The sequence below is a fragment of the Rhodofomes roseus genome (assembly GCF_022264815.1).
Source record: "Rhodofomes roseus strain CIRM-BRFM 1785 chromosome Unknown C8Q71scaffold_2, whole genome shotgun sequence".
Taxonomy (NCBI): domain Eukaryota; kingdom Fungi; phylum Basidiomycota; class Agaricomycetes; order Polyporales; family Fomitopsidaceae; genus Rhodofomes; species Rhodofomes roseus.
In genome coordinates this window covers 638,132-659,165 of record NW_025952958.1, presented here as the reverse complement: position 1 = coordinate 659,165, position 21,034 = coordinate 638,132, and the positions used below count along the sequence as shown (strand labels likewise).

General features: G+C 57.0%; 12 protein-coding genes across 12 annotated transcripts; 7 read left to right on the top strand and 5 right to left on the bottom strand.

Annotated features, from left to right (window-relative positions):
• Positions 1 to 123: 123 nt before the first annotated feature.
• Positions 124 to 1,186, bottom strand: C8Q71DRAFT_208930 (uncharacterized protein). The gene is made up of 3 exons (XM_047917030.1): positions 734 to 1,186; positions 509 to 682; positions 124 to 436 (listed from the first exon to the last, which is right to left on the bottom strand). The coding sequence occupies exons 1-3, from the start codon at positions 781 to 783 to the stop codon at positions 256 to 258; spliced, it is 405 nt and encodes a 134-aa protein (XP_047783616.1). The 5' UTR covers positions 784 to 1,186; the 3' UTR covers positions 124 to 255.
• A 245-nt stretch (positions 1,187 to 1,431) lies between these two features.
• On the bottom strand, positions 1,432 to 1,855 carry C8Q71DRAFT_853111 (40S ribosomal protein S21; the record flags this gene model as incomplete). Its single annotated transcript, XM_047926898.1, has 4 exons — positions 1,432 to 1,463; positions 1,513 to 1,680; positions 1,737 to 1,782; positions 1,841 to 1,855. The coding sequence occupies 4 exons, from the start codon at positions 1,853 to 1,855 to the stop codon at positions 1,432 to 1,434; spliced, it is 261 nt and encodes an 86-aa protein (XP_047783615.1).
• A 559-nt stretch (positions 1,856 to 2,414) lies between these two features.
• Positions 2,415 to 5,468, top strand: C8Q71DRAFT_720082 (RabGAP/TBC; the record flags this gene model as incomplete). Its single annotated transcript, XM_047921337.1, has 12 exons — positions 2,415 to 2,579; positions 2,629 to 2,755; positions 2,812 to 2,919; positions 2,971 to 4,048; positions 4,098 to 4,170; positions 4,228 to 4,462; positions 4,518 to 4,621; positions 4,685 to 4,784; positions 4,834 to 4,870; positions 4,921 to 5,080; positions 5,139 to 5,156; positions 5,214 to 5,468. 12 exons carry the CDS (start codon positions 2,415 to 2,417, stop codon positions 5,466 to 5,468), a joined length of 2,460 nt encoding a protein of 819 aa, XP_047783614.1.
• A 1,196-nt stretch (positions 5,469 to 6,664) lies between these two features.
• C8Q71DRAFT_853109 (uncharacterized protein) lies at positions 6,665 to 8,078 on the top strand (the record flags this gene model as incomplete). Its single annotated transcript, XM_047926897.1, has 6 exons — positions 6,665 to 6,743; positions 6,795 to 6,925; positions 6,982 to 7,176; positions 7,230 to 7,614; positions 7,672 to 7,750; positions 7,802 to 8,078. The coding sequence occupies 6 exons, from the start codon at positions 6,665 to 6,667 to the stop codon at positions 8,076 to 8,078; spliced, it is 1,146 nt and encodes a 381-aa protein (XP_047783613.1).
• Positions 8,079 to 8,143: 65 nt separating this feature from the next.
• C8Q71DRAFT_733425 (phosphatidic acid phosphatase type 2/haloperoxidase) lies at positions 8,144 to 10,335 on the bottom strand. The gene is made up of 11 exons (XM_047922335.1): positions 9,873 to 10,335; positions 9,777 to 9,797; positions 9,655 to 9,720; positions 9,581 to 9,592; positions 9,503 to 9,527; positions 9,343 to 9,451; positions 9,219 to 9,290; positions 9,020 to 9,157; positions 8,886 to 8,962; positions 8,754 to 8,829; positions 8,144 to 8,693 (listed from the first exon to the last, which is right to left on the bottom strand). Exons 1-11 carry the CDS (start codon positions 9,923 to 9,925, stop codon positions 8,392 to 8,394), a joined length of 951 nt encoding a protein of 316 aa, XP_047783612.1. The 5' UTR covers positions 9,926 to 10,335; the 3' UTR covers positions 8,144 to 8,391.
• Positions 10,028 to 10,732, top strand: C8Q71DRAFT_208821 (uncharacterized protein). The gene is made up of 3 exons (XM_047917028.1): positions 10,028 to 10,341; positions 10,393 to 10,612; positions 10,666 to 10,732. Exons 1-2 carry the CDS (start codon positions 10,157 to 10,159, stop codon positions 10,550 to 10,552), a joined length of 345 nt encoding a protein of 114 aa, XP_047783611.1. The 5' UTR covers positions 10,028 to 10,156; the 3' UTR covers positions 10,553 to 10,612; positions 10,666 to 10,732.
• C8Q71DRAFT_733419 (uncharacterized protein) lies at positions 10,704 to 12,248 on the top strand (the record flags this gene model as incomplete). The annotated part of the gene is made up of 3 exons (XM_047922334.1): positions 10,704 to 10,723; positions 10,802 to 11,948; positions 12,199 to 12,248. Coding segments are annotated over 2 exons (1,167 nt in total), but the record flags the coding sequence as incomplete, so codon positions are not given.
• A 686-nt stretch (positions 12,249 to 12,934) lies between these two features.
• Positions 12,935 to 13,870, bottom strand: C8Q71DRAFT_733413 (uncharacterized protein). Its single transcript, XM_047922333.1, has 5 exons — positions 13,804 to 13,870; positions 13,618 to 13,745; positions 13,442 to 13,569; positions 13,107 to 13,385; positions 12,935 to 13,044 (listed from the first exon to the last, which is right to left on the bottom strand). Exons 1-4 carry the CDS (start codon positions 13,848 to 13,850, stop codon positions 13,140 to 13,142), a joined length of 549 nt encoding a protein of 182 aa, XP_047783609.1. The 5' UTR covers positions 13,851 to 13,870; the 3' UTR covers positions 12,935 to 13,044; positions 13,107 to 13,139.
• Positions 13,871 to 15,437: 1,567 nt separating this feature from the next.
• Positions 15,438 to 16,351, top strand: C8Q71DRAFT_733409 (uncharacterized protein). The gene has a single exon (XM_047922332.1). It carries the CDS (start codon positions 15,442 to 15,444, stop codon positions 15,892 to 15,894), a length of 453 nt encoding a protein of 150 aa, XP_047783608.1. The 5' UTR covers positions 15,438 to 15,441; the 3' UTR covers positions 15,895 to 16,351.
• C8Q71DRAFT_733408 (Shr3 amino acid permease chaperone) lies at positions 16,307 to 17,665 on the bottom strand. Its single transcript, XM_047922331.1, has 4 exons — positions 17,317 to 17,665; positions 17,011 to 17,241; positions 16,912 to 16,959; positions 16,307 to 16,864 (listed from the first exon to the last, which is right to left on the bottom strand). Exons 1-4 carry the CDS (start codon positions 17,366 to 17,368, stop codon positions 16,545 to 16,547), a joined length of 651 nt encoding a protein of 216 aa, XP_047783607.1. The 5' UTR covers positions 17,369 to 17,665; the 3' UTR covers positions 16,307 to 16,544.
• Positions 17,621 to 18,897, top strand: C8Q71DRAFT_208414 (uncharacterized protein). Its single transcript, XM_047917026.1, has 3 exons — positions 17,621 to 18,286; positions 18,341 to 18,403; positions 18,456 to 18,897. Exons 1-3 carry the CDS (start codon positions 17,831 to 17,833, stop codon positions 18,609 to 18,611), a joined length of 675 nt encoding a protein of 224 aa, XP_047783606.1. The 5' UTR covers positions 17,621 to 17,830; the 3' UTR covers positions 18,612 to 18,897.
• A 395-nt stretch (positions 18,898 to 19,292) lies between these two features.
• C8Q71DRAFT_208436 (uncharacterized protein) lies at positions 19,293 to 20,540 on the top strand. The gene is made up of 3 exons (XM_047917027.1): positions 19,293 to 19,361; positions 19,423 to 20,321; positions 20,373 to 20,540. Exons 2-3 carry the CDS (start codon positions 19,427 to 19,429, stop codon positions 20,378 to 20,380), a joined length of 903 nt encoding a protein of 300 aa, XP_047783605.1. The 5' UTR covers positions 19,293 to 19,361; positions 19,423 to 19,426; the 3' UTR covers positions 20,381 to 20,540.
• The last annotated feature ends 494 nt before the right edge of the window (positions 20,541 to 21,034 follow it).

Here is a 21,034-nt window from a genome sequence, read left to right as displayed (position 1 = left end):
GTATACTATATTTCATGTACAACCTATCTCGGCCGGGCACACAGTACGCGCAACCAATCGCGGAGACTCCAGAATGCAAAGCCAAGACGATTCATGCATGTGTTCCGAGGTGTACTCTTAGACTTCCATAACGTACAATACCACACTGAGAAGCAAGAAGGTATCCGAGAGAATACACCGGATAGGGGTATGGGGCGGTGGGTTCAGTGCGCTGTCGCAGCGGCAAAGAATGGGGGGCCAGCATTTGGGGCGTGGTCATGACGGCGGGGGACTCCTCTCCTGCGAGCGCGCAGCCGCGGCTCTCTGAGCGAGCTCCTGCTGCCTGCGCTCTGCTGCCTCCAGACGCGCCGTCATGGCGCGCAGCTCAGCCTGCAGCTTCTCGTTCTCCTGCGTAAGCTTGAAGACGTTGCTCGCGCGCTTCTGCACGAGCTGTACCCTGCGCACCACAATGCGTCAATCCGAAAGAACGAGACGCGTCGAGCGCTGAACCGTGCAGGTCGCTACTTACTCGGCGGGCTCGTCGCGCGACTGCGGCTCGGACAGGATTGACTCGAATGTAGACGTCAAGTCGAAGTCCGCTTGAGGCAGGTCGAGGTCTAGAATATGCGGCGACGTTTTGGGTTTGTTTGCTTCGGCAGCTTGCGCGCCCTCGGGTTCGCCATCGTGCTGTGTGAAGTGCTCCCTGCGAAGTCAGGCGTGAACGCCACGATGTTTCCTGACAGATCCAACCAACCCCAATTCATGTTCGTCGGTGTGTGCAGGCTGGTTGTCAATGGAGGCCATGGCGGGCAGTGGACGTGGATGGTGAGTCAGATGAGTTGGTTGTCACAGTTGCCATTGTGTCCACGACGTTCTGGGGAACGCTCGCGGCTCTGATCATGATGAGATCTCCCTCTCCGGCCCGCGGCACCAGCCGACGCATCTGCCACACTGGCCACAAGTACTGGTAAGTAATGAATCGCCTTCTATCCCCCCTCGAGTACGTCCGCAAGGTACTCTCCAGTCTTAGACTACGCGCAGGGTGGTGTAAAGCAGTACTGAACGAAGTAGAACCAGTCTTACGGCATTCGCAGTCGTACGCAACGCTTACGTCGAGGACCCCATGACGCGGACGCATTAGGCATCGGAAGAACTTGAAACAATGTTGGTTGGAATTCTAGTGGTCAGACACACAGATTATCAGGCAGCCGAATCGTCATCGCTCGCGGAGCTGTTCGAGACGGGCAGGAGACGGGCGCGCAAGGGCATAGCTGGAATAATGAAGAAGGCTCGAACGGTAATCCGTTCACTAGACGGGACAATGTTGAATCCAATAGCTTGAGCAGTCACTCGCACTGACGCCGTGGCTGGTGATACACCGAATAGCGGAATGAGATTCATGACCGAGGAAGAGAGCAATGATACAGCGATGTAGTGCGATGCTAATGGCGTCTACTTTTGGTATGACCAGACATTCCGGAGGACTGCAGGTGAATTAGCATCGGTGTTGGGAAAACATGGGTGAATACGCACGGCCCGCCTTGGTCGCCAATCGGTTCAGCGAATCGTCGCCCTCGCCCATGGCCCGGACCTGACCGCACAGAGCGAAGGTGGTGCCAGTCTGGAGAGCCCGGCCGTCCTGGTCGACGTCGCAGATCGTGAGCTGCACGGACGCGTGATCCTTAGCAGTGATAAGTCGGTCTGTAGGGACACTGGTCAGATCATACTGAAAAGTCCGGAAGACTGCATGGACTCACTGGTCGCCGCGCACTTGCGGGGGACGTAGAGATCAACGAGAACACCCTATTCGACGAATACCCGGTCAGAACAACAGCTCCTCTTCCTGCACTATGCCACTGACCTGGTCGTTTTCCATCTTGAGTTACGGCGCGTCGGCTGGGCTGGGCGGTACGGCGGTTGAACACGACGATGAGTGGGAAAATTAGAGTTACGAACTGTATAGTTGCCACTCCCTGCTTGTCTTCGTTTGTTCACCTTCCCAAAATAGGCACCAGGGGGAGGGTGCCTCGTGATTCTGAGTCATGTGGGGTGACGCACCCCGCCTCCGTAGACGCTCAGCACGGGCTGAGGCCTGCAGCCTGCGGCTGCCAAAGGGTCTTCACGCTTTTGCTAGCGACGCTGCCAGTCAGCTCATCCAATCTGCTTGAAACCATCACAAATAGTCTTGAAGTACCAGATCGTCGCCGTCTACTCTACTACGGTCATCTTGACCCGCGGGTGTGAAGCTGCGCCAGCTGCGTACGCAGCGTACTGCGCGACCTACTCCTGGTAGCACATAAGCTCGAACGACGGCCTTGATGGGCGGTGGTCCTCAGCCGGACTCCTTCGACGGTTCCCTATCCACTATCTCCGTCCGTACTAGTCTTATACGCACGTTATTGCTCGCTTAGGCCTGATCACAACAGGTCGACTCTATGGTTGAGATAAAGCACGACCCTTCGAATAGCCCTGGAGTACTGAGTCCCAGCACTCCGGACGATAGCAAGCATCGGCTCGTCTATAGCAAATCCAAAGTTTACGTGAACCCTACGGCATACGCTAGAGACAACATCCCAGGGTTCGTTGCACTTGTCAAGCGGGTCTGTGCAGTCCCTGTGATATATGAATGCATGCTCATTTGATTCCCAGGAAGCAGCGAGTCCAAGCTACCTCCTTGCTTGGATCCCAGAGACTCTATTGAACGAAAGGGGCAAGACTGAATGGGACAAATTCACGAAGGTCGAGGAGAGTACTGGCGTGGATGATGAGGACGAAGGTGAGCACATACAACCGAGGACTCTCACTCTGTGTTGACTGAACACATCTGCTCAGATGCTGTCCTAATCGACCTTCCAACGCGTCCGGAATCGTATGCGTTCTCCGTGCCGATTACGTCGATATACTCCTTGATTGTGCACTCTCCGTCTTTGTCGTCTTGGTGTGCGTATCCTTTACACCATATGACCTACTGTTTTCTGACTGTCAGAACAGATGGCTCCATCTCAATCAACCTCATAAACGGATCTACACTTCCGACACTGTACTTTCATGATGACGAGTCCCATTCGTTCACCACATCAGCCAAGTCTCCAACAACGGAGAATCCGCCCAGCACGTCTACATACCCTCCGCCTCCTTCAGACGCAACACCCGCGCCGAAGTCAGGCGTTTCTTGGGGTGGAGAGGACCTCCTGGGTCGCCTCCGTCACTACGCAAACATCATGCGTTCGAATCTCGAACCAACTTTATACTTGGTGGATCCGTCTCGCGAAGACATGGAGACTCACTCGACGCAACTGTTCTCTGACACGGCTGTTGACGATATTCTTGCTCAGTCTTCCTACGCCGACTCTCACTCCCCAGTGCCTGCTCATCGCCGTCCACGACCCGTCTCCTCTACTCCCAATCCATATTCTGCCCGTTCTTCCGTCTTGCATCGCTCCCTTCCCTCACCGACCTCGCCAAACGCAGCGTCCTCACAAGCGCGCATGGCGCTTCTGCAGTCCTTCTCACACATCACTCGCCACGCCGCCCATGCGGCTCAGCAAATCCTCTCGCACCCGCTTGCCAAGCCGATCGTCCCCCATTTGCCTGACCCCGTCAGGAGCCTCGTAAACGCGAACGGCGAGTGGGAATGGGGGAGCTGGGTCGAGAAGGGCGGCGTGGGCGAATTCGAGAGCGCGCGAGTATACCTCGCGCGCTGGGCGCGCATCGTCGCGGAGGAGGGCGAGCGCGCGCGGAGGCGGGAGGCTCAGACGTTGTCCTCGTCGGAGATGGAACAGGAGTCGTCAGATCTGGGCGTCTTTGAGCTCTTGCAAAGCACGGCGAACTTGCCCGTCCCGAAGTCGTCGAGGGAGCCGAAGCATCCAGTGGACGAGAAGATGTGGGAGAGCTGGTTTGACCAGGAGGGCAGGCCGAATATCCGCGTAGAGGAGATGAAACGCGAGGTCTTCCGGAGAGGGATCAGTCCGAAGGGATCATTGAGGAAAGAGGTTTGGCCATTCCTCTTGGGCATCTTCAAATGGGATGCCACGGATGCAGAACGGAGGAAGCAGTGGGAAGAGCGAAGGTCGGTCGTCGTGGTAAATCTTGCAAACGATACTGATTCGGTCCAGTAGGGCGCAGTATCACTCGATCAAGAATGAGTGGTGGGGTGTCGCGGAAGTCTTCGACCGCGCCGATGTGCTCGAAGTCAGTAGATAACCGCAGATCCACGGTGTATCATCGTATTCTGATGCGGCAGAATAGGAACGGCATCGCATTGACGTTGACTGTCGTCGAACGGACCGTGCCCAACCTCTCTTTGCTGGCACGGCGAAGACCCCGCTGGATGAAAGCACGGAAGACGAGAAGGGCATGCACATGCGCTACTCGATGATATCTCCGCAGCTATACGACATCGGGGCGCAGGCACCGACGAACGAACACATTGAGCGTCTTGGATCGGTGCTGCTCACGTACAATTTCTATGAAAAGGAGCTTGGTAAGTGCTATTGTTCACACTGTACTTTATCGGACTGATCATCATCAATGTGAAGGGTACGTGCAGGGGATGTCGGACCTATGTGCCCCCGTGTACGTTGTCATGGAGGGCGACGAGGAGTTGACGTTCTGGTGCTTCGTGGAGATAATGAATCGCATGGTTGGTATGACGACTCCCTGGTGATGACATGCGCTGACCGCATTGTTGTGTTCTTGTTCACAGAAGCAGAACTTCCTGCGAGATCAGAGCGGCATGCGGAGACAGTTGTCTACTCTACAACAATTGATCTCCGTCATGGACCCAGAGCTCTACCGCCACTTTGGTGAGTCCGTCGACTTGTGACGCTTGTCCACGCCTGAACGGCCTTGCAGAGAAGACGGATGCACTCAACCTGTTTTTCTGTTTCCGGTGAGTTCTCACCCAACCCAGCTGAGGGAGGAGCTCACGGGACCAATCAGATGGATTCTTATTCACTTCAAACGTGAATTCCCGTTCGAGGATGTCCTGCGCTTATGGGAAGTCATCTGGACAGACTACTATAGCAACCACTTCGTTCTCTTCGTCGCGCTGGCTGTTCTCGAATCCCACCGAGACGTCATTTTACGCTATCTCGTCGAGGTGAGTATTTTATGGTATCATTCGCGAGTTCTTTTGATGCTCATGTTCAATCCACCAGTTCGACGAGATCCTCAAGGTATGTCCCTGCTCGAAATTAGCTCGTGAGCCTACTGACCAAGTCCACTATCACCAGTACTGCAACGAGCTCAGCATGACTATCGAGCTCGACAGCACACTGGCGCAGGCAGAAGTCCTCTTCCTGTCCTTCGCACAGCTGGTCGCGGACATAGACAGACGTGCGGCAGAGGTCAAACCCCGAGGTAGCAGTAACGTCCGACGGCGCAACGCCGCCAGCGGGACGGCGGATGAGAAGTCCGATTCCAAAGCTACACCGAAACCACCAATATTGAGCGACGACCTCCGGGGCCTTCTTGTTGCTGGGCGGTGACCATATCGAAGAAGCTGTAGCATCCTAACTGTATCATACGTGTACGTGCACATTTGTAATATCACTAGACTCCCTCACTGGTTGTAGTTTGCACTGAGAGGGGACCGGAGTACCTCGCTCCAGACATGCAAGTGTCATGGCGAGGGCCGCGACGCCTACACAAGTATGCGCGGAATCTGGGTCGGCCCCTTCGCGGCTGTCGTGAAGACACCTAGTCCGCTCCCTCCTGACAGTGTCGTATCGATAACATGTTGTACTCAGGTCGCGAGCACTGGAACCAGTTTCAAGACTAGTTCGCCTGCCTTCCTGTTGCCCGATATGCTGAGGACAATGCTCAGTTCAGAGCCTAGATAAATCGAAGTACAATCGGAAGACTCGAGGGGTGGGGACCGGACTGTGGGTGTCGGCGTGTACGCCAAGTGCAGGCCTCGGATCTACGGTCTCACCGTTGCATATGGTATGTAACTTGAAGTTGTCTGTAGCTCGAGCATGTTGGTATGGTCCAAGGCTCACTCAAACCGCACTATCATTGACGTTCTCACCACATATCGCCTGTAGGCCACGCACATATCTAGCTGCAAGCCAAGCCCATAGGGCCAAGCATGAAATGAGACTTTCGCACAATTCAAAGAGGTAATACGGAGCCGCCGGGCCGGTGACTCCGGGTTTGTTCCGTCGTGCGCTTTATGAATGTCATTGAAGCCGCGAGAGCACTGGTGCCTACTGGTGCCTGCAGGCGAGGTCGTTCAGGTCGTCCCGACGACGCCCGTCGTTGTCAGGCAACGAAATGAGCTTGATATTCCGGCCCAATTGCGGCCTCCGTCTCGGCGTGCGTTCCTTGATGGGCCCTATCCGATGGCCGGCGTCGCTACGCTGCGACCATGCAGCATCCAATGGAAGATCATATAGAAATCTGCTTGGCCGCGGCCCATTGCGGAGTTGGGGCAAGGATAAAAGGCTCCAGCTTAGCAATGATTCCCCCAGTGTCGCGTTCTCGTACACCAGCCAGTCTGGTTGCTTTGCATTTCAGGTTACTCGGTGAGTTGCTGCAAACATGATGGCGTGAAGGCCTATGTTCGTGCGCTGACGCGGGGTCCTATGCAGATTCGCAGGTCGCCGGCCGTTCCATTCGTTTTGACTTCAATAACGTTCATCGACTGATACAACAAACTCCTTTCCAATAACTTTTCTTCGCCATGTTGTCCCCCAAGTACATTGCGCTTGCGCTTGTCGCCACTGTGTTCGCGTTGCCGTTCAAGCGTGAAGTGCCTCAGGGTGAGTTCCGCCGTGAATGGTTTGCACTTGATGCTCACGGTGATGTACTAGAGCACTCCCACGAGATTGTGCTCTCCTCCGTTCGGCCTTTGCTTGCTTTGAACAACCCTCAGAATATTCAGGACCCTGTCTTCGCTCTCCTGGGTGATGCGGCAGCTGCCCAGGGCGCTGGCTCAGTCACGGTACGTCGCGCTAGCTTTATTGCAGGTAGTTCGCTAAGGCTCACCCGTCGATCCAGAACCTCGCATGTCTCCAGCAGGCCGTCGCCGACCAGTCCTTCACCAACGCCAAGGCTGCCGGCAACACCACTGGCATGGTGTACTCGCTCATTTTCCGTGGTCTCGAGCGTAACACCGGTGCTGTTGGTACCGCCTCTGCGATCTGTAACGAAACCGCTACGAACCCCGAGGTTGCAGCCATCTCGCAGCACCAGGTACCTACCACTCTGACAATACACCGGCGGACACTGCTGACGTTCCTGGGCAGGATCCCGCCTCAGACAACGCAGCCGCCACAAACAAAGCCATCGTGCTCGAGTTGGCGAAGCAGATCGCATCCATTGGCGGCGACCCGACGCTCGCGTTGATGTCCGGCACGTTCGCGGCGGGCACGATCGGCGACCCGACCGCCAAGGGTAACACTTGCGACGACGCGAACGACCAGCTCGGGTGTATCCTCACGCAGAACCTCTTGGTCGACGACGCCACCACGGATGAGATTAACTCTGCTGTCGCCGGTATCAGTTCCGGCTCTGCTGGCGCGGGTGCCGGTGCTTCCGGCTCTGCTGGTGCGGGTGCCAGTGCTTCCGGCTCTGCTGCCGCGACTGCGACCAGCGCTGCTGACGACTCCAGTGCCACTTGCGGCGCCGTCGGTGAGTTTTTCGTCTCGAGATGTTCTTCCCGCCGCAGTCTGATGTGTGATCACCTAGTCACCGTGACCGTTACAGCTACCGGCGCTGCCGCAACGTCCAACGTCGCCGTTGCCTCGGTCACTGGCACTTCTGCTGCGTAAGTCTCTGGCCTGTCACTCTCCACCCCGTTTCTGACGATGTTCATCAGTGCGACGGCGACGGCGTCGACTGCTGCCTCGGCCAGCGGCAACCTGCAGACCTTCACCGGTGCCCTCGGCGGCATCGCACCGCCCGCTGTGACCGCGGGTGGGCGCGGCTTCGTCGTCGCGAACAACGACGACTTCGTCAACGTCGCCGCGGCGCTCGGCCGCTCGTGCGACGTCCAGCACAACCAGTGCGCCAACGCTGCGAACTCGGGCAGCCAGTCCGTCACCGTCTCGGACTGCGACCAGCAGGACACCCAGTGCAAGGCCGCCGCGTCCTGAGCGTCGGTGAGGATGTGAATGCGAAGGGACCCGGGTGGACTTAAGTTATAGCGGCCCACTGGATCTTTGGGCCGCGCACGGAAGGAGGCGGGGAGGTGCTCGCCTCTCCGTGCTTGTATCGTTACCTCTTTTGTTTTGTTGTCATCATACCCCGGCTGCGAATCAGATCTGGCTTGACTTGCATCCTTGTCTTGTGTGTGGTTCCGGTGAAGACGACCCCCTGCGCCCTGCTGCGTTGGCCTTGAGCTGGTGCATGTGAGGATTCAAATCAAGGCATGATTTATTCGACATCTACAAGATTTGCGTTCTGAGTTCAGGATGCATGGTCTCTCAAGCTCACCCTCTCCGCGCCATCATCGTCCTTCCACAGCACCCTCCCATCTTCATCCCTTCTGACCGTCTCCGCTGCGAGCTCTCTCTCCGTCTCTGTGTCCGTGTACTGCTCCGCGAGGGCCACTTCGCGAGCATGTACGGGCAGGCGGTCGTCGCGCGGGATCCGCGGCGAGTACGGGCGGTGTGAGTAAGGGGAGGGGAGGTTGGGGTAGTATTGGCGGTAGGAGAAGTAGGCTGCAACAATGCCCAGGAGCGAGCCAGAGAGGACATCGGTAGCATGGTCTGTCGCACGAGACGTAGTGAGATGCGGCGCGAGTATTTGGAAGGCACGAGTTTGCTTACGTCGGTAATCCATGGTCCGAGAAATGGCGATGAGCGCGGCGGCAGACAGCGGCGTTAGAGATGCCCATGCTTTCGGCTGTAAGTGGGATCGTGAGTTGGTAACTCGCTGAGCATGGTCTGCCCAGAACTCACGGCACATCCTCTCTTGTCGAACAGGTGGAGCTTTCCAGCGATGTAAAAGGCAAAGAAGCCCAGTCCCGCGAATGATACTAACAGCGGGGGTAACGGTTAGTTCTGAAGATGCTGGTGGGAACGGTAAACCATACAGCTGGAATGTCCACTGGGGAAGCTTCTCCACCCATCTTCCATCATATAGTGATCCGTCTGCGTACAAACGCTCGCATCGGAAAGTCCGTATGTTGGGTCGACCGAGCCTGGCTTAGGGATACATCTAGAAATAAGATCTACAATATAGAGTTCATCATCAGTCGTCCGTTTGGCATGAGGTATGTTCAGGGCACGTACCAGGTCGGGGGCGGCCCACGGTTACCTTGGTAAACTCTGTGATAGCTGCAGCTAAGGCAAGGCTAAGGACCACTGCGGTTGCCATGAGCGAGATGTCCGATCGACGACGATTCAGGGGACGTACGGCCGAGCGTGCTGTTGTGGAGGTCCCACCATGAACGCACGGTGAAGTAATTGAGGACGATCTGTAAGATGAACGGTGCAACTCCACATAGCATGTACAATGCGATAGGCTGTCATAGAATGGCTCAGCATAACCCAGTATAGGGCATGAGCGTACATACTGGTACTCGTTCGTGCACGGCAAAGCTGCCTTACAGTTAGACGAAGGTGTATATATGTGTGAAGTACGTTTTCCTTACGGATGATATAGCCTACGGTCAATTGCAATCAGCCCCGAACATTGGTCGTGTGTCTGATCAGGAATGAGCCTCACGTTCTGTCCTCTAGAGAGAACTGCCGCTTGAAGCCCGGTATGGTTTCCAGCACCAGGAAGATGAGCCTATCAATTATTGTCGTCAAATCGTACGACGTCTCAACGGGTTTCATGGTGCGTACCCTAAGAAGATTGTCACGATCCTGTCAGGTCCACATTGTGAGCAATTCCGACTCAACAGAGCGCCTGTCACTCATCATCATGTCAACGCGACGTACCAATCGGGCGCATAGCTACGGATGAGCAGCTTGAGGCGGTTCCGTTCAACCATGACGGCGGTTGCTTACGAGGTCTACGAGTATGAGCAGTGTGTGTGCAAACAAGTGTTATAAAAGGGCGGGCCCCGCCGACGCAAGGTTCCCATGGCAGAGACTGGGGCGTGGCAGAAACGGAAGGCAGTTCAATCAGGCAAGTGCCAGTACGCTCGGCGTCATTTGACGCTTGGCCGGGCTGCGCTGTGTAGCGAACGAAACATACGGGATCCGGAGTAGACGGCTACGCGATGTTCTACGGTGGACAGTGTCTGATCCTATCCACCTTCCTTTCCACGAGAGGTTGTGTCCGCAGCCTGGCTTGCGTGTTTGCCTGCAGGCAGAAATCCCAAGATCCAGAGGGCTATCTTGGGGCTATCTCAGCCACCGCTCCTCCTGGGGAAACTGACAATCTTAAGCCAATCCCCATCCACGTGTAAGTCGGATCGAATGATCTGTAACTTTGAGTAATTTGGGTCCGCACCAGGTCCGCACTGTTGACTCGGACTCGCACTGAGCAGCAACGATCGATTCCAGCGCTGTCCTGCAGGTCGCTTTCACGAACTCCAGGTCCTGCGAACACTGCTGAGCCAGCACTTGACATCCGACTGCCAAACCAGTTCGAACCCTCCGCTAGGCCGAAGTAGGGAGTAGACGGGAGCCTTCGCCGTGTACAAGCCGGACAGAACCAACTACCTTGCTTATAAGTTCGAATTCAACCTACTCCCGAGGATATCACACCAAGTACTGCCAATCCTAGCTTTGTCTCCCCATCAATTCGAACGACATAATGAGGATTGTCAGCTCCCGATGACAGCCGTACGCGTCCATCCGAGTCGTTACTAAGGTTTGTTACATCCCTTGTCATGCCACGACCCTATGCTGAGAATTGTCGGCAGCTTGAAGGTTGCGATTGTACAGAGCTACAGGCCCGATCCAGCTCAGGAAGAAACCTGTACGGAGCTCCTCGCGAGCCTGAGCTTGGACGAGGTGCCGAGCGAGGTCATGCATCCTGCTATGGATGACGCTCTACGGCAGGTGCAGGAATACGTGCTACGGGCCAATGCGTTTATGACCAGACTGCGGACCCTGCGGAACTCTTCAGTCCATATCAACCGCGTCCCAACCGAGCTTCTCGCTGAAATATTTTGGCACGCAACCCCGCCTTCGTCACAACGTCCGAGGTCGGATACTCAACTCAACCATGTAACCCATGTCTGTAGGCATTGGCGTACGGTGGCCCTTGACGCCGCCAGGCTTTGGGGAACATTGTGTATTACCCGCCAGAGGGACGTTGATGCATCTGCGGACGAGTCTCCGAACCGCATCGAAGAATATCTACGCCGATCAAAATTACATCCTCTTGATGTCACTATCAAGGCTCGCACGAACCTCACTGGCAGGGCTACCAGTGTCTACAGCTGTATCGAGATCCTCCGGCCTCACCAGCATCGTGTCCGAAAATTGCATGTTGTAACGGATCACCATGACATCATGCGATCTGTTCTGTCCTCGCATTTGGCTGCCACACGGCTGGAGGAGCTCAGGCTGGAGGGTGGGGATCCCGTGCCTGCGTTGGGGACACTCCAGCCACATCATGGTCTCTTCGGCAGACATTCCCCTCCTTTGCACTCCATCCATCTCTCAAGTGTGTTCCTGCCACTCAATGCCGAGTGTCACATCCTGCGGAATCTGCAGCACCTCATCCTCCGGCGGCAGGGCATCCCAATCACCGAGATGGACACATTGTTTGACGTCCTAGACCATTGTCCTGACCTCAAGACCCTGAAACTTCACAGCTATGGATTGTCACGTTTGCCTGCACCTCAGCCCCCTGCCCATACGGACAGGGATGTGTTGCTGCCCTCTCTACAGGTTGTAGATATAGACTGGCAGCAGTCCCTGGTTGCTGGCTGGCTCCTTGAGCACCTTTGCCTCCCTGAGACTGCCAATCTGACCGTGTATCTCCCCCGGCGCCCTGATCATCTGTCCAATCGTGCCGCCATTCGAACGGGCCTTTCCTCCATGTGCACCCTGTGGATAAGTCCTTGTTACAGCAGCATCACGATGATCATCTCGGGGTACACATATTCCATACAAAGCCCGTTCGAAACCGAGTTCTCGCGACCCATAGAGCCCGCGTTGAGTATAAGTATGGAGCATGCATATGGCATGGAGGAGGAAGCACCGGATCCCATCACTCGTTTCATGCAAATAAAGGACGCCTCCCACCTCAGCGCAGTCGAAACATTGATCATCGACCACGGAGACTACGAAGACTTTAATAACCCTTATCATTGGGCTAGCCTCTTCGAAGTCGTGCCTGGGCTGCGGACGCTGCATCTCGGCGAGGTCGACAAAACCCTGTCGTCATGCTTTGCGGCCCTCTCCGCGTCAGACACAGCACGCGGTCAAAGTGCGATGTCTGTGCGGCCTTGCCTGGCTGCGCTACAAACCTTGGAGATAAAAGACAGGTGGGGTTTGGCGAAAGAGGACTCGAGGGCTGCGTTGACGAGAGCCGTGCGGCACATGAGCATGGAGGGTGCGCTACAAACCCTGCGATTGGCCGTGCCACCTCGGGTGTGCATGAGGTATTGGATGTGGAGCTCTTGCGATAATTCTGCACGGTAGAGATCACAGTATTAGACCCCTGGAATTGATGGGCACGGCTTGTAGTGCTCTAGCATGATTTGTTCTGTAAAACAGGAGACGAAGAAACGTCAAGGGTGCTCATGATGAATATATGCTGAACTTGCCTGGCTTCAATCACACCGACGGTGCACTCAAGACGCTTGCCATGGAGCGGTGGACGCCACTGCGAACAAGCACCAGGACTGTGATGTCCCCGCATGCCGGGGCCACGGCGCATGCTAACGCTTAGCGTCAACTCTGGAAATTGCCTTCGGCCCAACTCGATAGCTTCGAGCTAAGGATCGCGAACTTTTAGTGACGCATCTTGCCGTAGTAACGGACCGCTATCGCGCCCGCACCGTAATAATTGCGTGTCGGCTCATCTAAGAGACGCGCCGTTGGCTGCAAACTCGCGTGGCGTCACAGTTGCTGCGCAACTGGTCGCTCGCAGTCATTCTATACCATGTAACCTGTAATAATGTACAACAAGCTTCGCGGTGAGAGGACACTGCCGGAGATGAGAGGTCCGGATCAGCAACCGGCGCGATTGTAAGTATGTGCGTTACTCACCATCCGCCACGACTTCCCCGCTGACCTCTGCGGTCAATCGTCTCGCCAAGCAACCTGCCCGGCAGCCCATCTATCGCCCCACATGACGCGTTTATGGTACACCTTGCGCAGCTCCTTGAACTCGCGCACGAAGTCGTCGATCTCCTTGCCGTTCGCGGCAATCGGCACTGGTTCTGCGGAGGACGCCTGAACGAATTCTGATGCGCGGGCTTCGGAGTTGTCGTCCTGCGCAATGGTTGCGTGGCGCAGACGCATCAGGAGGAATTGCGGAGTGAATCGCTGTAAGAGCGAGGATGAGTGGAAGTGGACATAGAGCGAGGTCGAGCGAGACGTACCTGGTAGACCTCCTTCTGTTCTTTCTCAATCTCCTTCCATCGCGTTTCAAGGCTCTTGGCCTCATCGAATGCAGCTTGTGTGTCGTTCCGCAGTTGGAACAGGCTCTCCTGCAGCGCGAGGTTGTTCTCTATACTCTTAGCACTCCAACATTATGAGGAAGGCTGAGCAGTCGTACTGGCTATTGTCTCGTTTGCGTTTCCTAGTTCAGCCTGGGCCTGGTAGAGCGACTTGACCTGGTTCAGCGAATGGAAGATCGCCTGGAAACAGACAGGGTCCAGGAGGAGCTCCTGTAGATCCTCTCTCCTGCGGCGACGTGGTCAGGCTTGACTGAGTTTGACAGTCCATGAACGTTTAGACTTACGATAAATGAGATAGTTCCGGAAAGTCTGTTAGCAAGGGTGTGGTCATGGCGGGCTACATGTCGCTGCCTCGGCCTGCAGCCACCGATAGAGCATCATGGCGCCGTATGTGACCGACGCGTGACGCGACGCGTATCCTCGCGTCCCAGCGCGTCTCTGGCGCCACCTGCGACATCATCCTCGAGCTCCTCCCTACGAGGCTCAGGCGAGGCTGCCCCACCGGCCAGAAGCCGCGGTCTTCATGTCCCAGTCTCCCAGCCTCGAGGCGTTTGCCAGCATGACGTCGCACTCCCACTGCTGCATCCCAATAAAAGCCATCCTCCCGGGCAACGCACAAACATCTTCGATTATCTCTCATAGGATACCCATAACATAGCCCATCGACATTTACTCTATCTTTTTTCTCATGGCGTACGCACACTACCAAACGACGCAGGGTGAGAAGTGGGGGACTCCTGAGGTATGTTGTTCTGTATCAGTGGATCAACATGGCGAAGCTCAGTGCCATGCAGTACAGATTTGGGGAACCGCCAACGCCCGGCTGGGAGCCCCAGGGACATTGGGGCGGTCAGGACTACTTTACGGCTCATGCATTCCGTGGTGACCAGTGCGTACAATACACACTGTATCCTTGAAACTATGGCTGAACGCCGTCACTGCTCATAGAGCGTTCTACCAAGCCGTCATGGGGCGAATGTCCTCAGCGGTAGGCGTTGGCTTCAACGAGGCACGATATTGGCATCGTCGTATATATGGCGGCCTGGTACGTGCATTCGACCTTCGACCGCTTACAATCCCTCTCTGAATATGCCTTGCAGGTGAATCTTTCGCAGCTTCTCCCCGCCGATATCGGCGCCGCAGCCGCCTACGAGGCCTACCGCATCTACAAGTACCGTCGCGCCGACGTCTTCGACCCGCTCGGGCAAGACATCGAGCGACAGCGCGAAGCCCTCATCGCCATCGCCTTCGCGGAAAGTGCGTGCATCCCTCCGAGTCATTCACCCATCCTCCGCTAACCGAGCGCTGCAGCGACGCAGCTCTGGCAGTTCACAGGGCGGGCACTAGACTCGTATGGCCAACAAGACGCCGCAGAGGCTGCCGTCGCGACGGCGGCCCGCATCGCCCGAAGGGTGCTCGTCCCGGGCGAAGGGGCGATGGGCTACGGCGGCATGAACGGAGGCATGGCCGGCGGGATGGGTGCGGGAGGCGGAGGGATGGGTGGAGGAATGGGCGGCGGGATGGGTGGAGGAGGGATGGGTGGCGGAGGAATGGGTGGCGGAGGAATGGGCGGAGGAGGAATGGGCGGAGGAATGGGTGGAGGAATGGGTGGAGGGATGGGTGGAGGAATGAACGGCGGGACAGGCTATGGCGGGATGGGCGGAGGCCTCGCTCCTGGCATGGCCGGGGCCAACGGCATGGGCATGGGAGGGGGTCCTGGCATGGGAGGCATGGGAGGCGCAGGACCAGGCATGGGCGGCGCGTACGGCAGCCCGGGCAACCCCGTCGTGCGCGACTTCGCCAACGGCACGGGCGGGCGTCCGCGGGGCCTCCGGCGCGTGAGCTCCGCGAGCTCAGTCGCAGGCAGTGCGGGGATGGGCCCTGGGATGGGCGGGCAGATGGGGATGAGAGGGGCTGGGGGGATGGCGTCGCCGGCAGGGACACCGATGCTTGGCGGAGGCGCGGGGGTCGGGATGGCGGGCACACCAGCGCCGCCGCCGGGCGAGGGCCCCGCAGTTGGTGGAATGGCGGGAGGGTTAGGCGGCGGTGCGCCCGGTATGGGCGCCGCGGGCCTAGGCATGGGCGGTGCTTACCCTGCAACAGGGGGCATGCCCACGCAGAACACAATGGGCGCGATCTACGCCCCCAACACTCCATACCCTGGTGCGTACGGCGCGTACGCACAGCCGGCCGCGGGGATGACTGGTGTGCCGATGGGCGGCGTACAGGGCGTAGGTGCGCCTGGCGCGTACGGCGGGTATGGGGCGTACGGCCAGGGCGGCACAGTGGTGCCACAAGGAGGGACGGTCATCATCGATACGGAGAGGAGGCCGAGGCGGCATAGGCATCGGGCGAGGAGCGTTGATATGCGGTGAGGGAACCCAATCTTGGGAACATTCTGGGATTTGGATTTGAGGATTCGTACGTTGGCGACACGGGATGACTTGACAGGCACTTGCAATTGGGCACTATACCTTACTCACTACTTACGGAATATACTCAGCGGAACATGGCCATTGAGTGCGTTCGTCTCTGACTCTGAAGTGTGATCTGATGTGGACGTTAAGCGGTTGTCGACCAAAGGTCATTGACAGGCCTGGATGCGTGCCGGACATTTCCTGTATGATATCAAATGTTGTGTTGTAGAGAAGCAGACGCGGGACACAGGACTGGTTCTACTTACTGTTGACATGGTGCACAAGGCACTCACAAGAGTGGATATTGGATTTGAACAACCTTTCGACGATTGCATCGAACACCGAACTGCGACTTAGCTGACGGTCGACGTAAGTAAATCAAAAGTGCATTGCAGTCATCAGATAGAGTGTGGGCAGTGCGCGACCTTCGGGACGGATCCTGCGGTAAGATTACACGTCTCTTCGTATGTACGCACGAGCGTTCCATGGCGCTTGCAAAGGGACGTCCCTATGCATAACCGTGCAGGCAAGCCATTGGGCGGCATCACCTAATTTTGTCCCAAAACATAGCATGGCCTGAGGTCCCATCATCTCTATGGTGCCCCGAGTCACCGCGTCTTCTTCGACTCCGGCGGTGTCGGTGTGCCTTCTCGCGTCGTCGTGGGCTCCTCGCCGTCCTCAACCATAGCGTCGTCGTCGTCGCCATCCTCGTCAGCCTGCTCTGCCCACCACCTCCCCGCCTGAAGGAGGATCACGCCCGTGAGCATGACGCTGCAGACGAGATGCGATGACGCGAGCTGGAATGTGGGCTCGTGGAGATAAGCGGGGAACGGGGGTAGGCTCGCTGATGGGGAATGTTGTGATGTGCTCCCGGAGATGGACGGAGTTTGGGAGGGAAAGACGAGGAACGTGAAATTCGTGGAGATATCTACGAGAGTGGTCAGCAGACGCGCGTGCCTACCGATAGATACTCACTTGGGAGTACGTCGTTTATATAGACGTATATTGCCGCACCGTAGAGGACTGTGTTTGGTGTCAGTTGTGAATGTATCAAAAATGCGAGTGAACACGCACATATGCTGCCCCCGTCAAACATCAAATTCCCGGCGCGTCCGTCACGCAGGCTCCATAAAATTGTGAGTGAGCCAACAGCCGCTACACCAGCGTATATGTAGGCGAGCCACGCTGGCATGCGTGCCAGCACGGCATAGTACGCAGCTGCTGCCCAGAGACGTGCATCCGTCTGCGTGTCGGGCGACTTCCAGAGCGTGAGCGAGTCGGCGGTCCAATGGGTGAAGAGAAGGCCTGCTGGGCGTCAGTGGTGGACTGTTCGCGCACGGCGAGCGCGGCTCTGTGCGCGGGGCTCTGACTTGGACTCACCGAGGAGAAAGGCGGTCGCGCAGATGACGACGCTCATGCGTAGGCCGGCCATAGCTGCGGGCGGGGGACGTGGCGGAGGGAGAGGTGCTGAGCGCAGGGGCTGCAGCGCTGAAGCGAAGAATGTCCCAGTGGTCGCGCGATGCTTGTGATAACGTCCTGTCACCGTAGACGTAAGCACTCGGCATCTTCATATTTTTGTGGTGCAGTGAGGATGGATTTTAATATGTGCATACATGGCTGATCTGTACGGCTCTAAAGTAGGCATGTCCACGAAGCAGCATGGTTGCGAGCATCGCGAGCGTTGTCCTCGGTGCACGGTCCACCTGGTGTGCGATCGGCAGAATGGGCGCTAACCAGCAGGAACAGCATCATGTGATCGATGTTCCTGCCTCGGCGCTAGAGCTCACGACATACTGCAACGACAGGCAACGACTCGGACCACACTCGCACTGACAGAGGCAGGGACTCTGTGTTCTGCTCTCAACAAAGGCAGCAAATTCTCGTAGCAGGCATCATGCAAGCTCTGAGACTGTGTACCCGGCGACGTGTCTGTAGCTTCACGGCCGACCTCCCTCGACGCACTTTGTCTGTTTTGCCTTCTGGGTCTTCCTCTTCCTCATCATCTCCCAAACCCTTACCATGGTTTGTGGACCCCTCTGGCCTACCAACATCCTCTCGACAGTCTCGCTCCGCCCCGCCTCATGTACGGCCATCGCTCCAGGCTCAGCATCCGCCGCTCCCGGCTGACGTCCCGCCAGAAAGCCCCATTGCTCAGCTTCATGCTGCACTGAGCACATCGCCGCATCTCGAGCCAGGCATGCTCCGCGTGCGCGAGCCGATCCCAACGGCTCTGGGTCCCGCTCTGCCGGATAGTCAGCCCAAGGGGCGACGAAAGCGCGGACGCTCATACGCGGGCGAGGGTGTCTACGACCACACAGGCGGCGTGTGGAGCTGGGTAGTGGTAGCGCAGGTCCGTCATTTGCTCACGTTCATGTGTGTGGTTTTTACGGCCAATCTCGTATAGGTGAAGGAGGGCACAGAAGATCGGGGCGCGATCGAGTCCGTGGTGAGAGTAGTCCGGAAAGTTGTACGTGTTTGTCCCTTCGCGCCAACGGCGACTTTCTAACACTGCAATATAGCTTCTGACCTCCCAGCCGCCTCTGCCGCTCCCCCCGAACTCCAAACGCAGAGCGAACGGCGGGTGGGCCATGATCGACGCTGGCGACTTCGCGGTGCATATCGTGAGCAAGGAGGCGCGAGAGAGGTTCTTCCCCGACGGCAGGCGCGAGTGGTAGACGGAGGACCGCTGTGTGCGTACCCGATAGCTGCTTATGTTTACGTGATGGGTATTGCTATCACCTGTTGCCTAGTATTGCGAGGTCTACTCGCCGAGGTGCGCATGCCCTATTGATTGACCCCTGGACCGGCTTCGGTCGGTCAGGACTACAAGTTAGGATATACTAGCCTCGTTGCAGAAGCAGCCCCTTGGGTTTGCGCAAGTCCTGCATGGCCGGCTCCAAAGCTGCGGCTGTTCATTCCTATGAGATCCGTCGGAGTCTGGGATGCGCGCTGGCTGCGTTCTGTGTACATCACATGTACCGGATTGCTTCGAGCAGATGCTATCGTAGAGAGAACGCCCGACGCGCAACGCGCAACAGTCACACACTTCACGCTGTGACACACAATTGCTGTTCAGTTGCTGATGCGCTCGTCTAACCTCGATGCTACCGTAGCGATCCGAGGATTCTAGCGACGACCTACCAGCAGTGTGCGGTATTGGGATCGAGTTAGTGCCAGTGACGAGTGCACAATGCCTACACGGACAGACGCTAGATTACTGTAATGCGACCTTGCTGGATGTTCACCGATGCTAGATCTCGTGCCCGGCGCTGACCACATATCAGTTTCAGATGTGCTGTATGACGCCTGCGCTGCCATAAGAAATTTGGCTATGTTTGACGTTGACTCGGAGCACGTATACTATGTAATTCAGGGACGCTGCGCATCCCTCAGGATCCAAGGCCGCCCCGCTCTCCTTTGCCCTAGTGAGTGTGTATATTGTTTGTTCTGCAACCTAGGGTGTGCCGCTGATTGCATGACAAATAGTACTATGAGCATGGATTCAAGTATCCTACCTCCGGAGCTCACCGACCACATCATCGACTTCGCATGGGACGATCCACCGACTCTATGGAGCTGTGCGCTGACGTGCCGCGCATGGCGAATCCGAAGTGAACTGCGCCTCCGGGACTTCGACGGGATCGAGCTCAACAGCGTGGCTGATCTGAATGTGTTGACGGAACGCATTGCCCGCCCTGGAAGCAGGCGGTTCCTCACCCCTATTCGCTACCTCTTTGCCTCGGAGGATCCAGAGAGGCCATTCATACACATCATACCTCTGTGCATCCCCGGGATGTTTGTCCCGAGGCTTCAAACCATCACGTTCGCGGACCTGGGGCGGCTGGAATCAGCGACCACGATGAATTTGCACCACAGCTTCTTCACCCTCCTCGCATCGTACAAGTCGGTGACAAGATTGTGTATCCAGGGTGGCTGCCTTCGTGAGACGGACTTGCGCAGGATTGTGGAGGCCCTTCCTTCCTTGAAGGATGTTGACATTTTGTCGTTGAACTTTGTAAGACCGCCTCACGGCGCAGGTCTGGTACAAGAACAAGAACGCGGTCGCTCCTGGAAGCGACACTCGCTGGATCACTTCACATTCTTGTGGTCGCGATCGGTGACTGGATTCGGGCATCTGGAGCTGCTGCAATGTCTGCAATTCTTCTCCGAAGCACGCCAGATTACGACCGAAGCAAAAAACGCGATGGCAACGTTTCCGGCAGGAAGTATGACCGCAGCTCGGTTTCCTGTTTCCCGCCTCGATCTGCGGGCGGCCGTTTACATGCGTGCTCCGGTGTTCTCGCTGCACCGTGAATGGGGCCGGGACGCACGTTATGAAAGAACCTGGGACGCGCCGGCTCCGAGTCCTCTGCAGACCATAGCAGGTGAGTTACCCCTCGTGCAACGCAGCATATAACACATACTGATGAGCCGAGTCGTCTGACGTGAAGATGGCACGAGCCTCATCCACAACATACATCTGGAGGAGATTGAGTACCAGTTCGACATTATGAAAGACTATCCCGATTTTCGAGCAACAATACAAGCGATCGTAGCCCTGCTCTCTCAAGGCGTTGGGGAGAAGGTTACCGAGATATGCGTGTACCTCGCCTTCTCGCCCCGCAATCTCCACGACCTCGTGTCATATGCCACAGCCGACGAGGGCCGCGCTGCATGCCTGCCGTCCCTCGACGACGCTGCTATACTACAGTTTGGGCTGCGAAATATCACCGCAGTCCGGCTTGTCATCCGACACGATGATATCTACGGCTCGGATGAGCCAACGGAAATTACGCCTGTAACCGAGGCAGCGATGAGGATTATCCCTGCGCTGTTCGCGCACTGGAGTGCCCGTGGGATGCTCTCAGTCAACGATCCCCGCGGGGCATCCGAGTCCCCGCCACCAGCCTCACCCCCAGCAAGACAAGGCGCGGACGTGACTGTTCCCGAACCGGCGGATGTCGGGCCCTGTATGGACAGTGACGCCTGACGTCGTGGCGCGCGAAGAGCCATGTACGGGTCCTGCTATCGTGAGCATGGAGGCGAGAGAGAGCTTCTTCCCCGACGGCAAGCGCGAATGGTAGAGGGAGGACCGCTG

Coding starts and splice junctions, on each gene's coding strand:
- C8Q71DRAFT_733409 (XM_047922332.1), top strand. CDS start 15,442: ATGGCGTCGCCGGCAGGGACACCGATGCTTGGCGGAGGCGCGGGGGTC.
- C8Q71DRAFT_733408 (XM_047922331.1), bottom strand. CDS start 17,368: ATGGCCGGCCTACGCATGAGCGTCGTCATCTGCGCGACCGCCTTTCTC. Junction 16,960..17,010: donor GTTTGACGGGGGCAGCATAT/GTGCGTGTTCAC, acceptor CACCAAACACAG/TCCTCTACGGTGCGGCAATA. Junction 16,865..16,911: donor TATAAACGACGTACTCCCAA/GTGAGTATCTAT, acceptor CCACTCTCGTAG/ATATCTCCACGAATTTCACG.
- C8Q71DRAFT_208414 (XM_047917026.1), top strand. CDS start 17,831: ATGCAAGCTCTGAGACTGTGTACCCGGCGACGTGTCTGTAGCTTCACG. Junction 18,287..18,340: donor GCTGGGTAGTGGTAGCGCAG/GTCCGTCATTTG, acceptor AATCTCGTATAG/GTGAAGGAGGGCACAGAAGA. Junction 18,404..18,455: donor TGAGAGTAGTCCGGAAAGTT/GTACGTGTTTGT, acceptor ACTGCAATATAG/CTTCTGACCTCCCAGCCGCC.
- C8Q71DRAFT_208436 (XM_047917027.1), top strand. CDS start 19,427: ATGAGCATGGATTCAAGTATCCTACCTCCGGAGCTCACCGACCACATC.
- C8Q71DRAFT_733425 (XM_047922335.1), bottom strand. CDS start 9,925: ATGGTTGAACGGAACCGCCTCAAGCTGCTCATCCGTAGCTATGCGCCC. Junction 9,721..9,776: donor ATCGTGACAATCTTCTTAGG/GTACGCACCATG, acceptor AATAATTGATAG/GCTCATCTTCCTGGTGCTGG. Junction 8,830..8,885: donor TCGACAAGAGAGGATGTGCC/GTGAGTTCTGGG, acceptor TCCCACTTACAG/CCGAAAGCATGGGCATCTCT.
- C8Q71DRAFT_733413 (XM_047922333.1), bottom strand. CDS start 13,850: ATGACCACACCCTTGCTAACAGACTTTCCGGAACTATCTCATTTATC. Junction 13,570..13,617: donor CGCAAACGAGACAATAGCCA/GTACGACTGCTC, acceptor CTAAGAGTATAG/AGAACAACCTCGCGCTGCAG. Junction 13,386..13,441: donor AACAGAAGGAGGTCTACCAG/GTACGTCTCGCT, acceptor TCGCTCTTACAG/CGATTCACTCCGCAATTCCT.
- C8Q71DRAFT_208930 (XM_047917030.1), bottom strand. CDS start 783: ATGGCCTCCATTGACAACCAGCCTGCACACACCGACGAACATGAATTG. Junction 683..733: donor ACCGACGAACATGAATTGGG/GTTGGTTGGATC, acceptor CTGACTTCGCAG/GGAGCACTTCACACAGCACG. Junction 437..508: donor TCGCGCGACGAGCCCGCCGA/GTAAGTAGCGAC, acceptor TGTGGTGCGCAG/GGTACAGCTCGTGCAGAAGC.
- C8Q71DRAFT_208821 (XM_047917028.1), top strand. CDS start 10,157: ATGTTCTACGGTGGACAGTGTCTGATCCTATCCACCTTCCTTTCCACG. Junction 10,342..10,392: donor AAGCCAATCCCCATCCACGT/GTAAGTCGGATC, acceptor GGTCCGCACCAG/GTCCGCACTGTTGACTCGGA.